Genomic DNA, 16754 nt, shown 5'->3' with positions numbered 1-16754 from the left:
TCAAGCAGCTGGAGCAAACCAATCAGACGGCTCCCCCAGCTTCTGTTTTTACAGGAATAACAAATACATGTGAGCTGTTGCCAATCTGAAAGTTTCTGCAATTTGTGCCATTTAGCATTTACACCTGTGCTTAAGATCTTTGACTGAACGCTCCAGACTCGACATTCACCGGAATTCTTCCCGCTTCTCTGTGGCTCGTCAATCCCCCGCATTTTGTCTGGATACAAATGCAAGCTTTTAGTGCACTCCCAGAGGATTTCTGCATGCTGCACTGCGTGATGCTCTTTAACCAAGCAGAGCTGTTTGGGAGAGTGTGTTAGATGAGACTTTAAGAGACAGTGGTTTGAAACTGAAGGCCGGTGCCTGAGTAGGTGGTTTGGAGTGTGGCTTTTAAGAGCCCGACACTACCGGATATGAGCGGCGCTCTCAATGTTGGGTTTGATGACGAGGAACTCCTCCGGCAGCACCGACGAGAAGTGCCAAAATTGGAACCGTCTGTTTATTATCGGCTATGTGAGGCTGTTGTTGGGTACAGCTGTGCTTATAAAGATAAACACTCAACACACAAATACCCTGTTAATCATCTTCTGGTAGATGAGAAGCCAGATCTGAGTCGGTCCTTCAGTTTTTCACCCAGACTGACATGTTACATCACAGTGGTGCAACCCTAACCCCAGTCAGGGGTTCAAAGACCTCACTGGTAATTTTTTTGGGGGAAAACATTATCTAAATGTTTTTTGCCTGTTCCTCTTATGCAGGTAAGTGTGGAGTTATGTTGTAGGGCTATCAGGTGTCACTGTTTTTAGATCTTCAGTTTTTTTTTTTTACTCTCTTTAGTTATAGTTCCAGTTAGTATTTACTATATTCCTTGCAAATTTCGTTCATGTTATTCTCTCCTGATTTGCTCTCGATGCTTGTTTGAGTTTCTTGTTCTTCACCAGCCTGCCTGTTTGAAGTCTGCATTTGGGTCTTAATGCTGCTCCACACACGAATAGGAATTCATCACAACTGATTGTGGGGGTGTTGGTCCTCATTCGTGTGATGCTGGGATGGTTTTGTGCTTGCTTGCCCTTAATCTTGCAATCTTTTCTCCAACAAATCCTCCACTCTGTCCACATTCTTACATTCTTACTTGTGGTGTCACGTGTTCATGCGTCTCACAGTGTCATTGGCCATCACAGAATGATACAGATTGCAGTTGCATGCAGCCTGGAAGCTTAAGTCTCCGTTTGTGGCTACAGAGCATGTGTTTATGCGTTTCTGGCCACGAGTCAGGTTACCATTACAAACATAATGGCGCCACTTAAGAAATGACATGCTCTCGAGGCACATGCATCTAGACACACACTGTGACTGCATTGCATTATCTCCCTGATGTGAGAGGCTATAATGCTGCTGGTCCCCGTGAGAGTACTGAGAAACGCTTGTATCGTATGTCGCAGTTGTCAATTATTCCACAGTACGTAATTTATTACAGTGCATTTAGACTCCGTGCTCTAGCAGAGGGGCATCTGAAAGTGTAGAATCAGATTTCTTTTTCTATACAGTTGATGTACAGAAATGTGGGAAAAGGATGTTTTCACTGATGTCTGAGTGGCTTTGTTCAAAGTGGTAACATTTTCTGAGGTTTATTTTACAGCCCTTACAAGAAACCATAAATGCTCCTGTAATGGGAAAATTTTATTTAGCCTTATGTTTGTGTCTCATCGTGCTTAAATCACTTTTCAGACTTGATATTATTTCCGAGGAGAGGCACTAGAGAAGATGTTTCCAATCAAACAATCAAGTATTCCATGGTTCATTCTGTTTTGCGCACTACTCACGGCCGTCCGGCTCATCAAGAGATTAGAAGAAGTTAGCTGCATCGTCTGATACATGGACATTTTTTCCTTCTCCTGTGTTCGGGTATAATACGACATGCACTGACACTGTAAGTCAGAGCTCCACTCTGACGCAGGTGCTCTGTGTTGAAGTCTTGCTCTCTTGTACGAGAACTCTTCAATAAACCTGCCTGAGTGCTTTACACCTTAACAGTGCTTGGATAATCATTATTATTTTTTCCACCACAGTCCAGACTTGTAGAAAGAAGCATTTATATACATCTTATGAATACGGTTTCATCCTTTAACTGTAAACGATGTCACTTTTTTCAAGAAACAGTCGATTAAAAAATACAGCAATGGATTCACCCAACCCGGGTTATAAGAAATATTCCGTATTAATACGCAATTATTTCTTTGAGAAATAGATCTTTTTTTTTTTTTACATAATTTTTGTTTTATTCTGTTAATTTTTTGTTCAACTTGGTCTGAAGCAGGATAGCCCTGATTTTCACAACAAGAAAACGTTGTGATAATGCTATTATCACAAAATCAGCAGAAATTTTTAAACTAACATAAATGCCACTGATCAAAGTCCTCCTCCAATTTTATAATTTTGTCTCTTTTTTTAGTCTTGGTAATTGAATGACACTAAAAATCCACGTGAAGGGAGGTTTATAACCACAGTTGTACAAAAATGCCAAAAACAATTACATTTAAAGTGCAACTTGCAGGTTAACAACTTCTCCAAGAGACATGAAGAAAGATTAAAGTAATTTTATCATTTTCAATGTACAAAAGTGATACAGTGGCATTTTTCTTACTGATTATGTAAAGCGCCTAAAGGCTTTTTTGTTTTCCCTGCATGCTTCTAAAGTTTACATCACTGAAGTTGTGTACCTCCAAGCTGCCCTTTAAAAGACAATGAAAAGGAATCTAATTGAAGGAATCAACTAAAGGTCCACAAGACTCAACTTGAGCCTTTCCTACAATGTAAACTGAAACAAAATCACTTCTGTTATTTTCTTACTTGTGTCCATTTTTTGTTAATATACATTGCAGATATTACACGTTGCCTTTTTAATCTATAACTTCCTTGTATCTGTTCAATGATGTTTAAACCTTTTACATGTTTCTTCTGTATCACAATGTTATTTGTAGAACATCTAAAAAGAACTAGCAGTTCTGTAAACATCTGACCTCCTGGGCTGACATGGTAGCTTTGGGTACCCCTCATGACTGAAAAAGCTGAGTCCTCGGTGGATGTTTACCAAATCCCATTCTGCAGCTCTCCTTTGCTCTTACTAACTTATGCATTCATTTCTATACCAAATTTTCTTCATAGTAAATTCTATTTTGACCATTTTTTTTTTCTTGGCGGAAATGGCGTAAACAAGTGTAAAAAATTAAATGTTAATGGTAAAATACTGTATGAACTATGTCTTTGTATGTTTTACATTTTTGTCATTAAAGTCTGAACTTTTTCACACCATTTGAAAATATTACAGTGCAAAGCTTTAAAAAAATACAACTATTGTAAGGATCCTTTGTTGACCTGGTCAGGTCTCGTGTTCAGAGGCAACAAGATATTCCCCAGAGCTAGATTACTGAAGAAATCACATTATATTCAATATCTTATTTGAGGATCAATTCATTCAAATAAAAACTGGCACACCCCAACAGCAGCTTCCAGTAAGCAACACCTCCATAAACGCAGGCAGTATCCTCACAGCACACTGCGATGCAAGTGAATCCACTTGAGTCATAAAACCGCATCATTCACACTGCACAGCCTCAATGGCTCAATTACCGACAGCACATTGAGCATAAGTTACTCTTCAAAGTGCAGTTTGTTGGAACCACAGAAATGAGCAAGTGGGGGATTTGGTAGCTGTGTCACAGCATCTCAACAACGGCAGCTCTCGTGGGATATTCCTGGTCTGCAGTGGTCTGGGCCTTCCAAAAGAGTCCAAGGAAAACCAGTGAACCTATGACGGGATCATGGGCACCCTGAGCTCACCGATGCACATGGGGATCGAAGGCTGGCACGTGCTCTCCGATCCAAAAGAATCAGATGTGATTCCACTGGGCTTAGCTGAAAATTCTGAAAAAGTACACGCTGGTTTCTACAGGTGTCATCACACACACTACCTCAGAGTTTGTTGTCTGTGGAGCTGCACAGCCTCAGATTAGCAGGTTGCCTGCAGACAGTTGTTCACCATAGAAACTGCCTACACTGGACACATGAGCATCAGAACTGGAACACGGAGCAATGGAGGAAAGTGGCCTGGTCTGACGAATCACGTTTTCTTTACAAGACGTGCTTTGGGCATTGTTCTATTGAGAAACCTTGGATCCTGCCATACATGCGGATAGTTCTTAGAGATGTACCTCGAACCTCAACGCTGTTGCTGACCAAGTGCATCCTTTCATTGAAACGATGGCAGTGGCCTCTTTAAGTGTGATAATGTGCCTGGCCACAGTTCAAAGAATGGATTGAAGATGAGTGAGGACTGAGTGTCTCCGCCTGAATATTCTTCAGATTCAGAGATTCAGTTAAAAAAAAAAAAAGGAAGTAAATTACAGTAACAGATGTTTTAAGGGTGCAGAACAAACCCAAAACCTGATCTGACAGAAATAACTGGTTCTTGTTTTATCACCAACAGGTGTACAAATGGAGAACTGTGGAAACTATACCTCTGAACACGCTGAGCCTATTTGCAAATGCCTTTGATAAATTCACTTTTACTTTTGTTGTTGTTGCCTTTACCAGGGAATTCCACAACAGTTTCAAGCATCTCTTTTAATGAAGCTGAATAACATCTGGCAGAGAATAACAACTGTCTCCCAACAATCTCTGTCAGACCCAGCATATCGTAATATTTGTTGAAGAGCACCTCTGTGAGATGAACCGATGATTAAAGTAGCTCAGTAAATGAATAAGGTAGACTCCGTCTTTTTATCGTTAAACAGCTCCAGGTGTCCTGTGCTCCATCATACTAAAACAGGAATGTCTGAGGGTTAGAGTTCCTCTCTTTCAGCGAAAACTGAATGAGATGATGAAAAGTATGAGAAATACTCTGAAATGATGCTCAACTTGTGTGTGCATCAGATTAAAGTGGATGTGTATGTGTTTGTGTGTGGCTTGAGTTTTTTCAATTCAAGCCAGAGACGCAGAGAGAGGCAAGGGAGATAGGGACTTGCGGTGATAAAGGAAAAAGACTTCTTCCGCTTGATCATTTGACTAAAGAGGGGGAGGTCCACTATGTGTCATAAACTAATGAGCTGGAGACAGTGAGCCAGAGGAAAGAGACAGTGAGCTTTGGCCATTAAATATGCTGTCAAGCAGATGAACACGAGCTGCACCAAGGAGAGATACGGTTGATAGCATTAGAAGTAGGACAGACCCTCTTGATCTTCAAAGGTTTATAGACACAGTTTCAAAAAAGCTTTTTGAACTTTTTGAGAGAAATTGCTCTTTCCCTCAGACTCAGGAAGGTCCGGTGACTCCTATCAACAAGCAGCCATGGCCTCCGTTGTGTGGGGCTTAGTCGCTGGCTTCTTCACCTACGAGACCACCAAGTCTGTGGTTGTGAAGAGTTGGTCTGTGGGGATCATCAACAGGATCGTGCAGCTGCTCATCATCACATATTTTGTCGGGTAAGTGATTTGTTCTTTCCTTCTTTGTGACAGTGCAGTGAGCAAAAAGAAGTTTAAAGCCCTGGGTTTGGGGGGGTTTTAAGCGATAGGTTTAGTTGAATTGCAAAAATACACATTTCTCACCAATCGCAAAAAAAGGATTCAGACTTCAGGTAAAATTATAATGTTTTAAATTGATGTGTTTAAACTCAATTTTCTCTTAAATCTTTTGTGTGTGTCCTTTGTCCTGCAGCTGGGTCTTCATCCATGAGAAAGCTTACCAGGTGACCGACACCGGCATCGAGTCATCAGTGATGACAAAAGTCAAAGGCTTTGGTTACCAGAACAACCGTGTGATGGACGTTGCTGACTATGTCGTCCCTTCTCAGGTGTGTTACCTTCAAACACACGTTTTAACACTTCTATAGAAACATAATGCTGAAACATGAAGTCCCTTACTGCTGATATGCCCTATCATACATAACCGCTTAGAAGGGAGTGGAATGTGTGGTGATGGTTTGCGGTGCATGTAAAGAGTCTGACAGATTGTAACAACAGGTATGTCAGTTGTTGCTAAAGACTAAGGTCATCAAAATATGGCTAATATGTGGATATCAAAACCCTATCATGGTTTGGATTGATTCTTTGTGGCCCTGCATTAACAATCAAACGGTATACTGTAAATGCTCTGCTGTGTTAAGGGTTCAACCATGTTCTGCATCCTGACCAAAATCATCATGACTGAAAATCAGTTCCAAGGAGTATGTCCAGAGGTGAGGAGACATTCCTATTTCTGTATTTGGAGTGCTTTGCTACTATCCAGTTAGTTTCAGTCGACTCTCAGGTTTTACTACAACCCCAAAGCAGAAAAAAGTCGATACAATATGAAAAATGCTGGATAAAAGAAAAAAAATGCAGTGAATCAGCATTTATGTTTATGCATTTAGCAGATGCTTTTATTTAGTGTATTTAGTTCGATTTTTACGTCTTTGCAGACAGTATGGACCGAAGCTGTTTTACGTTTTTTCTGAACAACTTTATTTCATTTGAAGGCTCCAGCACATTCCAAAGAAACAGGAAAATGAAAATGTGACAGTAAAGCTTTTACTACTTTGTAATATTTCTATTCCTTCAACACTTAAAAGCGTTCTGGCATTGAGGGTGAAATGTGATTAAAAAGTTCTTCCTTTTTACATTTTTTTTTAATTACATATAAGGATTCTAATTCTAATCTCCACACATTAACTATTGGGGATAGATTAAGACATAATAAATAGGCAAGCTAATGCGGTACCTGTACGCTCTTCTTCCCTGTCCTTGCATATATAAAGTGTGCAGAATGTGTTTTTGCATCCTCTTGTTGAAAAATGCATTGATGTACCAGGAAAAGATGGCATCTTGAATGATATCTATGTACTTTTCTACATTCAGTATGTCAGTCCTACTGAACTGATTCTTCAGTTGGCTCATTGCTATCATTTATACAACTGACATATCATCATGTATTTATCATTTTGCCATAAAATGTCTACATTCAAATACAGCCAAATGTTATTTCTCTGTGTATTGTTTCAGTCTTCAGATAAATTCAGTTGTGACAGAGATGAAAACTGCACCAAATGGTTAGGCTCCAATCTCTCCAATGGTGAGTCTGATTTCTTAATTTCTTCAAATCACAATGACGGGTTTTCACAATACTAACATTTCAAACTTGATTCCGATACAAGAAAAAAGATTAAAAATGTGAGCATTAATACCATTTTTGACACAAGTGAGAAAAAGTGAGAGGCATAAAATGTTTTTGACAGCTCAAGATTAACTTTGTCCATTTGTGGCACTTTTGCTCCCAATTGAAAATGCAGCAGCACCAAGAGAAGCACTGCAAACATCCACTTTAATGCTAAGTCTTCTATATTATTTTCTAATGAATGCATTCTTGATAAATGAACATTTCAGTCAAAATAGAAAAACGACAAAAATCCCCAAACTTAAATAAAAGGAAAGGTAATTTACAAGAAAAAACACAAATTAGAAAAACAATAAATCTCTTAATACAAATCCCATCCTTTAAAATGAAAAACAGTTGATCAGTAATGATGTTGAAAGGATGAAATATTAACGTGTGGAGCTGCACATTGACTTGAGTTATTTGGTTGACACATCAGCATCACCTCCAGTGAGCTGCACACATAATGTTTATTTTTTGGGGGAGATTTTTTGGCTCCGGTTCAAATCCTGCATCGGTCGGCCCTTTACTGCGTGTCGTTCCCCCTCTCTCTGCCCCCTGCTTCCTATCTCTCTCCAACTGTCCTGTCCATTAAAGGCATAAAAAGGTGTACATAAAGCATCATGCTGTTGTTTCTTTCGCTAGAGTCTCATGTTTGAAGACAGCAAACTAGTAATCCCCACAAATGTTGGGCCACAGAAACAATAGAACATGAAGCACAACTTGCTTTGCTATATCTTTACATTGTGCAGTCATTCTTGATAATACTTTATCGTATTACTATTAAACTTATTCGTAGGTATCCTTAACAAATGTTGATTATTTGGATTTCTTTAAATTATTTACCTATATTGTGTATCTGGGTATTCAGCCATAACCAACATGGTCTTTTTTCTTTTTAAACTCCTGACTGATTCACCTGCTTGTATCTTTCCAAATTCAAATGCGAGTGATGACATTTGTTTGTGTTTGATTGCCTCCTGTGGTGAGATGGGCAATTGACTCCTCCCGATCATGTCTGCCAATGTGTTGGTCCAAAAATCCAGATGATTTCAAACAAGAGTGTCACCGGAGAATTTCTAATTGAGCATCGAATCATTTTGGTCTCTTTTACCAGGTGTAATAACAGGTAAATGCCTCAAATCCTTCAATGAGTCTCGGGGTCACTGTGAGATTGAAGGATGGTGCCCAGCTGAGAACGACCAAGTCAAGATGTAAGATGCACACTTGCAGGTATTCTTGTATCAGACAACATTTATGTATTTGAAAGCCTTAACTGCTGTCAACACCATCCACAGAAAGCCAATGCTGGATGTAGAAAACTTCACCATCTTCATCAAAAACAGTATTCGCTTTCCACTCTTCAATGTCACCAGGTGGGTCACACACAGCTGTGAAAAAAAATACGCACTCTCAACTTGAAGCAGCACAAGTGTGGAAAATATTGATTAATCATATGTACTTTTTTTAAAAATAACAAAAATGACTGTGTTTTCATTTCACAAATGAATTTCATTCTTGTTCAGAGGAAACTTTCCCTCCACAATGACGTCTGCAGAGATTAAGAAATGTACCTACCATCCGGTGTCAGCCCCTTTCTGTCCCATCTTCCGTGTGGGGGATGTGCTACAGGACACTGGGCACAACGTGTCTGAGCTGGCAGCAAAGGTCTAAACTGTCCTCAGTGTTTGATTCGCTTTTCATCCTCAATGTAAAAATGTTGTTTAATTATCAGTAGTGTTTTGTTGCCATGTATAAAAAAGGCAACAATGTTAAATATTTTAAGATTAAGCCATGTTATATTGCATTCAAAAGGTCTGCCTTGTACACAAGGGAATCAAAAGACTGTCTTCCTTCTCCTTCCCTGGTCTGCTCCTTTCAAGATGAATTTATTAAAGTAGAAACACCTATATTTTCTCAGTTGAATTTGATTTTGCTTCAGTTTTGATTGCTTACTATTTTTTATAGATTTTGCAGCGTAATGGCAATTTTACTAGAGAGAGTAACGCTCTCTGCATCTGTGCATGTTACCATGGCATATGCAGGTGGGGGAGTGAGGTTTAAGTCGACTAGTATAAGAGATATGACAACGTCACCCTGGGAATATCGCCCAAGGGCTATTAAGTTGTTGGAAATGATTCAAAGATGTATTTGCTACCCTAGAAAGGCAGGAGGCTTGTTCTATCCTTATTTACAAAAATACTTTTAACAACACTTTCAAGAAATAAACGCCCAAGATTGAAATTCAGCTGATTTAGGTTACCAAAACCAGGGGGTAGAAAACAGTGCACAGCACACAAGAGGAAGACCGCCATCATGGCAAGTTCTCAGCTGCTGAAAAAGGAAAAAATAGTGAGAGAAATAGACAAAAAACACATTACAGCTGTTGACCAATGATTAAAAACACACTTTGGATCAACAGCTGGTTAAAGGCCTCCTGCCAACCTTCCAAAACGAGGTCATCTTATAAAACAGAACCACCCCCCAGGTCAGACTGCGATGTAGAATAAGAAGATGACTTAACTAAAACAAGACTAAAAAGGCACTAATAGTGCTCAAAATGATTAAAATCTGAAAGGCAAATCAGCAGCTCTCTTGCAGCCTTCACCAGAGCAGTAGCAGCCTTAGCAGGGACTACTTCCTGGTAAAGCCAGTAGACATCAAGCCATGTTAGCATAGAAATAATAATAAATAATTAATGAGTGTAATCAGGAATCAGTGCAAACTGACCAGAGGCTCACCACTAACCCAGCTGTTGGCGGTGTTTATTTTAGGCAAAGCACCCTCTTAATATCAAATGGCACGATAGATGAGTGACAGGGAATAAGCAAACATACCAGCAATGATCCACATCGAAAATGACTGGAGGAAACCCACAACAAGAAGGAAAAACAAGTGTTACAGAGCAGCTATAGTAACTGAGACACAGAGGAACGTCATTACCCTCAAGAATGGCAGAAGTCAGGCAACAAGGGGTGGACACACAGAGGAATGTCATAATATGATTGGCTGATGGTCTCACAGTAATTAGTAGAAAACCTAAAAAAAAATCCTATTCTGCTAGAAAATAGGGAGTTCATGTTAGGTTTTGTTTTTGAATTTGGTGTAATTTTTTGTTTTTGTTAGAAATCGAAAGACAGGACTCTGAACAACTAACAAAAAGAAAACTAGAATAAGCCAAAAGACAGCTCTAAAACAAAGATAAAACAGAACCCAAAGACCATGACACATATAGCCTCAATCTGTGCCTCTCTTTCTCTAATATTTCTTTTCCAGGGTGGAGAAATAGGAATAAACATAGAGTGGAAATGTAACCTTGACCAAGATATTGAGTACTGTGTTCCCAAGTATTTTTTCACAAAACTGGATGCTCCGTTTGCCAAAAATAGCATCTCCACAGGGTACAACTTCAGGTACAGTAGTGAAACTTCTTCTATTTCTTGTGATGTTCTCTTAACTGATTTTTTATTCTTTGGTCACATTTTCTTCTTCTTGAATCCAGGTTTGCTAAATATTTTAAAACAGAGAATGGCACTGAATTTCGGACTCTTCACAAAGCATATGCAATCCGCTTTGATATTCTGGTCACTGGCAATGTGAGTTATGTTGAATTTTTTTGCAATATTGTGTGCCTTGAAGTAAATCTGAACTGTGTCTAAACTTTTTTTTTGTCAGATAACACTTGGTCAGTATTGAGATTTTGTATATATATTTTACTATTTCACTATTTCACTATATATTTCACTGCAAATGAATGCCATATCCAGTGAATGTGGTAATGACAATCTGAAATATTGTGTGATATGTTGTATTTGCTAAAATATTACTACTAATCTTAATATAGGCATCGCTTCAACAAGAACTTTGCCCTCGCTTTCATTCTGGTTGCACACATTTTGGGAATTAGCATTATGAGGCACTGATGGATGCAAACATATTGTGTTAATTCAATGGATAATTTATGCTATGAACACAGCCAGACGGTAACTTATGACTCTTGACAGTAACTCAGTTTTAAAGGGCTTTTGTAGAAAGCCTCACTGGAACAAACAGATTTTCCTGTATGAAGGATTAACATGTGGAATTCCTGAATTGTTTTCCAATTTGCCTCAGATCTTGGCTATTTGTCTGCAGCGTGAAACTTACGTCTGCTGCATAAAATCAAAACTTAAACTGAACCCTGCTAGATAATCTAAGATGAAAACTGACACAAACGTTAAAGGAGGACCAGTTGTGTATCTTGAATGATCTGCCAGTTTTTTATGTTACTTTATTGCAGTCTATCTGACAGTTTTGATGAGTTTATATATCTATTGTGTGTTTGTGATTTAAATTTACTTTTATGTATTTTATACTGAGTTTTATGTAACTTTAAAGGCTCATCTGGGGACAGGCATTGCCAATTAGCTTAGGCTGTAAATTACTACGAGGGAGCTGCATTTGTCAATGCTAAACAATTGTCCCTATGCAAATAGACTTTAAATAAATAAGCAGTTCTTGTGTGTGGGGCCTAAATTGATTTAATCTCTTCTTCACCATCTCTAGGCAGGAAGGTTCAGCACAATCCCAACGCTGATCAGCTTGGTTACTGCATTCACCTCGGTTGGACTGGTATGAATTTCTGATCCGGGGCCAAAATTTGATTTGATTTTTTCTGTCAGCTGTCTTTACTCTCTTTATCTGTGTTCCCAGGGTTCGGTTCTCTGTGATATTATCTTACTGAACTTCTTGAAAGGAGCAGAGCAGTACAAAGCCAAGAAGTTTGAAGAGGTATTGCGTTCATTTTTTTCAATTATAATGCAGCAGCATGTGTTTCTGACTCTCACAGTGACTTGGATCCAGAGTGTCATTCATATATTCTTTGTTGATATGTCCATCCAGGTGACAGAGGCTCAGATTGAAGCATGCATCACTCCCAGCCCAGGCAGCCAGCTGTCACTCAGACCAGGTGTCAAGAGCTCCTGTGACTCCGGAGCCATTTCACTCTCTCCTTCGGACTGACAACAACCATCTGAAGAAATGAACATGCCTCTCACCTTTTCTTTCTCTTATTAGGCAACATTATGTCTTCCTCAGTTGTCAGGTTTTTGAAGCCAGTTTTAGTTTAGAAAGTTTATGGAGTTGGGAAATGAGGACAATATTGCTGTCATTCTCACAATTTGAGAACTATAAGTTGGTATCTTAACAAAAGGTTATAGCTCACATGTAACGCAGAACAATTTCAGGCACACTGGAGCGTCCTGGTTACCAACACTGGAGCAAGTTTATTCTTAAGGAAAATGGATAGCACATGATCAACTTCAAAGGGAAACATGCCATTTTAAAAGTGCTGTTTTATTGTAAGCACTTTCATTTTCTCAACTACAATGATATGTAACCTTGTTTGTAATTTAAAATAGAAAAGCTGAATAAATCCTGTCTCCTCATTATTATTTACAATTGAAAAGCAACAGCCGGAAAAAAAAAAATCCATAGTAAAAACTATTTGCTTATATTCTATAATATTTCTCTTTGTCATTATGTTCAAGTAATATCCAAATCTTTTCAAATGAAGTGCTAAAGTCTCCTATTGGTGGAGAGACCCAGTTAATAGTGTACATGAGGTGTGTGAGAGAGGAGAGAATAGGAAACGTGCGGCTTGAGGTTTGAAAATGTACCATTAATAATGCACTTCTGGGTGATGCAGGACAGCAGGAAATGTTAATGTACACACTAATGGACTGATGCAGTTCCTCCTTTTAGAACAGACAATCAAGTTTATTCCAAGCATTTCATCTCAAACATTTACTGTATGTGCTTCACCATCATTCTAATTTCTTTCTGTACACCGCTTGCATGTTTTCTATATTTTCCTTCTCCTTATGAACTCAATACCATCCTCCTTTCATCATAAATTGAACAGGACACTGGTCAGCCAAAGAGATTCTTTATAGTTCTGACAGTGATTTATTAGAGAACATATCTGGGATGAGAGGCCTCGGAGGAATTGACAAGAGTTAGCCACAAAGACTGGTATTCTAATCAAATAAAGTGTAATCAGTATAAGGCATGTTCTGGGAAAGGCAAGGAATATGATATAAAGAGCCAAACAGTACTGTTTCATGAGTGATGCAGCTCATCCATACACATCCAATTCCATATTCTATCAGGGTGTCCGTGAACAAATAGTTGTGAAATAATCAAGGGATCATGTCAGAGGAGCTCTATTTATCAAAATTAAAGAGCCTCTGGTATGCTAATTTATGTTTAGAACATATTGGAAGATGATAATAAATGGTTTGCTGGTTTTTATTTCAGTATTGTGCCCTTCTCTCACAAGTTGACACAATTTGCTGAAGTCTCAAATGTTTGTGACATGCTTTGGTAAGTACAGAAAGTACTGTTAGGGTCAGGAGTGAACAATTCAACTTTACCTCCCATCTTCTGCAGGGTGCATCTTAAATTAAAACTGTCCAACAGTTATTAGCTACAAATCAAACAAATAACATCAAATAACTCTTGAAGGATATTAATACCTTATGGAACACCATGCAGTACTTAGCCTGAGAACTCATATGAGGACCTACAGCAAACCGTTCTCACACTTCCACACACCAAACTGATAGTAAGTTATTGGACTGTCAGTTTTATACACAAATTTGCGTCATGTGTACGCCTTCCAAAAATCATGCAATTCATCCATGAAATCTGGGCTTCACTGTTGTTGATTTATAATGCATTTTGATTTTAACAGCTACATTCTTTTTTTTTTCTTAAATTCAGTTTAGATTTACAGGCTACTGTACTTCACATTAACAGCTCAGATTAATGAACCTCAACCTTTATATCTACTTGCAGCCTATAATGCTGCATTAGCTTTACCTTGAAGTTGGACATGCCTCCTTGATCTTCATGCTGTGGTGCTCAGCCTCATTTTACCATTCACTTGCTCCAGTTTAAGCTTATTTTAGTTAGCTGTACATGTTTGAATTTCTATTCTTTAGTAGACATGTCAACGTGTTTTAAAAAGCAATTTGTAATGAATGATAGCGGATAGATTTATAATGGTATAAAAGTCTATAAAGTCCACTTTACCCAAACATTACAGTGAGCATAAGATTGAAAATGTACAACTGTAGCAAGTTTTGTAGGCATGATATTCCTTTGAATAACAAAGACAGCCTATATAACACTTCCCACCTGGTCAGGAAGGCACCGTCTCTACTTCCTCAGGAAGCTGCGGAAAGCTGGACTTGGAAGCTCAGTTCTGAGGAGCTTCCATCACTGTGCGGTGGAGAGCATCCTCTGCATCACCGTGTGGCACAGCTGCAGCACTGCTCCTGAGAGGAAGGCACTGCAGGGGGTGGTAAAGGCAGCCTTCCCACCACTGACCTCTACACATCAAGGGGAGGACCCTCCACATCATGAAGGACTCCACCCATCCCGCACACAGACTGTATCAGTCCCTCCCCTCAGGCAGGCGGCTGAGGAGCATCCAGAGCAGAACCACCGGGCTCATAAACAGTTTCTTCTCTGAAGCTGTCAAATTGCTGAACTCCAGCTGTTCTCTGTAGACTCCCACACCTCTCTCTCTACCACTCACTGGCCTGCACTCAAACCACTTTATCCACCAAAGGTGCAATATTTCATATTTCACTAGTCTCATATATATGCAATATTACAGACTACCTCCTGCTCTCGTGTGTACTTAACTGTTTATATTTTTGCTGCTGAGTGTGCTGTTTATATATTAATTTTCCCTCTTGTGTTATACACTTATTTATTAGGCTTATTAAACCAGGACCTGAGATCTAATTTCATCCGGTAAACATGTACACGTGAGCTGGTATGACAATAAAGAATCCTATTTGTAGACATTTGCATTGCTGTGATTTAGTGGCTCACTCCATCTTGGGTTAAACGACACCCTGGATCCTCAAGATGAATCCCTGGGCAGCTGTGTTCTGAAGAGCAGTGGGTTCATAAGAAGGGGAGATTCTGAATAGAGCATTACATCAGCATTAGAATTACACTTGCATTACATTTAAACATTATTTATTGTGTTGTTGTTCCAAAGAGCAAAGTTTAGTTTTTGTTTTGTTTTGCAGAATGTCAGTATTGTTCCAGATGGGTAAAAGCTTACAGGGGATAAGTGAAGACTTGGTTATCTAAAGATATCCCCACCAGGCTGTCAGAGAAGTGCTGATGCTTTTAAAACATTTATGATGCTTGATACTTGAGCTAATACATGACGGGTCAGAGATTTCCAGATGATGAAACAGTGCTTTTGCGCTACACCCAGTTATGGTTCATCTAGTGGACTAGATTTGTACCACTTTGAGATATGCAACTTACTGGCTAAGAAATAATCCTGGATATGAGGTAACTCTAATCCACCACTGTCTTTGGTCCTGTCTTTTGAGTTTTTAAGCTAATTGGTGGTGGGTCGTTTTTTCAGAGAAATTTGGAAATGTATGAATCTAGTAACTTAAACCTAGTAGAGGACGGTTTGATGGGAATAATTGAAAACAAGTCATTTACTTTGGGTGGGACCATCATTTTTAATGGTGGCAACTCTCCCCACAATATGGGTAAGGACTTCCACCATGTGAGGTGGTCCTCTACTGGCTTTAAAAACTGAACTTAATTTAGTTCATTCTGAAAGCCTGGGGGAAAAGCTTACACCTAAATATCTAATAATTCCTGACTGTAATGTGCTAGCGGGTATATTATTGATACTACAGTTAATGGGCAGAACTGTGGTCTTAGACCAGTTCATGGAGTAGTCAGAAATTGAAGAGCATTTATTTATGAGTGCAGTTGTGTGTGAGAGATGTCTGTGAGTTCTGGAGGAAAAGTAATACATCAGCAGCATAAAGGCTCAGCTTATGTTCAACATTTTCGGGTGGACTGTTTTCAATTTCTATATTTTGTCTGATAGCCGCTTCTAAAGCTTAAAAATAAATAGAAAATTAGCAAAAAGTGAGGGGAGAAGTGCGCAACCCTGTCTGGTGCCCCTCTGCAGACTGAAGTTTGGTCATTTGTCCTGACATGCATTTAGGGAAATATGCAACATTCTTATCCACTTAAAGGATGAACCAAACCCACATTTTTTTAAATCTGGGGGTGGGAGGGATTCCAGTTAACCTAATTAAATTATTTTCCATTTTCTGAGACGATCGTGGTTTCCAAGTTATTAATGGTAGAACAGTCCGAGATTATTTTGCCTGTATAGCCTAGTCTACCTTTTATAAAAACCATTTGGTCAGCATGCATTATGAGAGGGGGTCATAATAAAGTGTAAACAGTATAAAGGCATGTTCTGGGAAAGGCAAGGAATATGATATAAAGAGCCAAACAGTACTGTTTCTTGAGTAATGAGGGATCGTGATGATCCCTTTACTAAATGTAACAATACAGACAAAATATGGGTGTTAACACATTTATTGTAGCATCGATCTTAAAAAAATAAAATAAAATAAGATGATAAGAGGATAACCAAAGACAATAGGAACTGGAGGGAGCAGCTGGCATAGCTTTGTCCAGAGTCATTGAAATTGAACTACCGGCACGTCTTTAGATTAACAAAT

At 38.9% G+C, this 16754-nt stretch overlaps 1 protein-coding gene across 1 annotated transcript; it reads left to right on the top strand.

Moving 5' to 3' along the window:
• Nucleotides 1-5099: 5099 nt before the first annotated feature.
• On the top strand, nucleotides 5100-12782 carry p2rx3a (purinergic receptor P2X, ligand-gated ion channel, 3a). The gene is made up of 12 exons (XM_072396423.1): nucleotides 5100-5480; nucleotides 5713-5848; nucleotides 6161-6232; nucleotides 7035-7104; nucleotides 8303-8399; nucleotides 8484-8561; nucleotides 8712-8853; nucleotides 10462-10598; nucleotides 10688-10781; nucleotides 11731-11796; nucleotides 11878-11955; nucleotides 12067-12782. Exons 1-12 carry the CDS (start codon nucleotides 5347-5349, stop codon nucleotides 12184-12186), a joined length of 1224 nt encoding a protein of 407 aa, XP_072252524.1. The 5' UTR covers nucleotides 5100-5346; the 3' UTR covers nucleotides 12187-12782.
• Nucleotides 12783-16754: the final 3972 nt, after the last annotated feature.

This window comes from Leuresthes tenuis, unplaced genomic scaffold (assembly GCF_036924035.1).
Source record: "Leuresthes tenuis unplaced genomic scaffold, fLeuTen1.0.hap1 SCAF_11, whole genome shotgun sequence".
Lineage (NCBI taxonomy): Eukaryota > Metazoa > Chordata > Actinopteri > Atheriniformes > Atherinopsidae > Leuresthes > Leuresthes tenuis.
The sequence above is the reverse complement of the archived record's forward strand: the minus strand, read 5'-3'. Positions and strand labels throughout refer to the sequence as shown.

Excerpts from the sequence above, each read along its gene's own strand:
- p2rx3a (XM_072396423.1), top strand. The coding sequence starts at position 5,347 with ATGGCCTCCGTTGTGTGGGGCTTAGTCGCTGGCTTCTTCACCTACGAG. Across the intron at positions 8,562-8,711 it reads CCACTCTTCAATGTCACCAG|AGGAAACTTTCCCTCCACAA; the intron begins GTGGGTCACACA and ends ATTCTTGTTCAG. Across the intron at positions 10,782-11,730 it reads ATATTCTGGTCACTGGCAAT|GCAGGAAGGTTCAGCACAAT; the intron begins GTGAGTTATGTT and ends CACCATCTCTAG.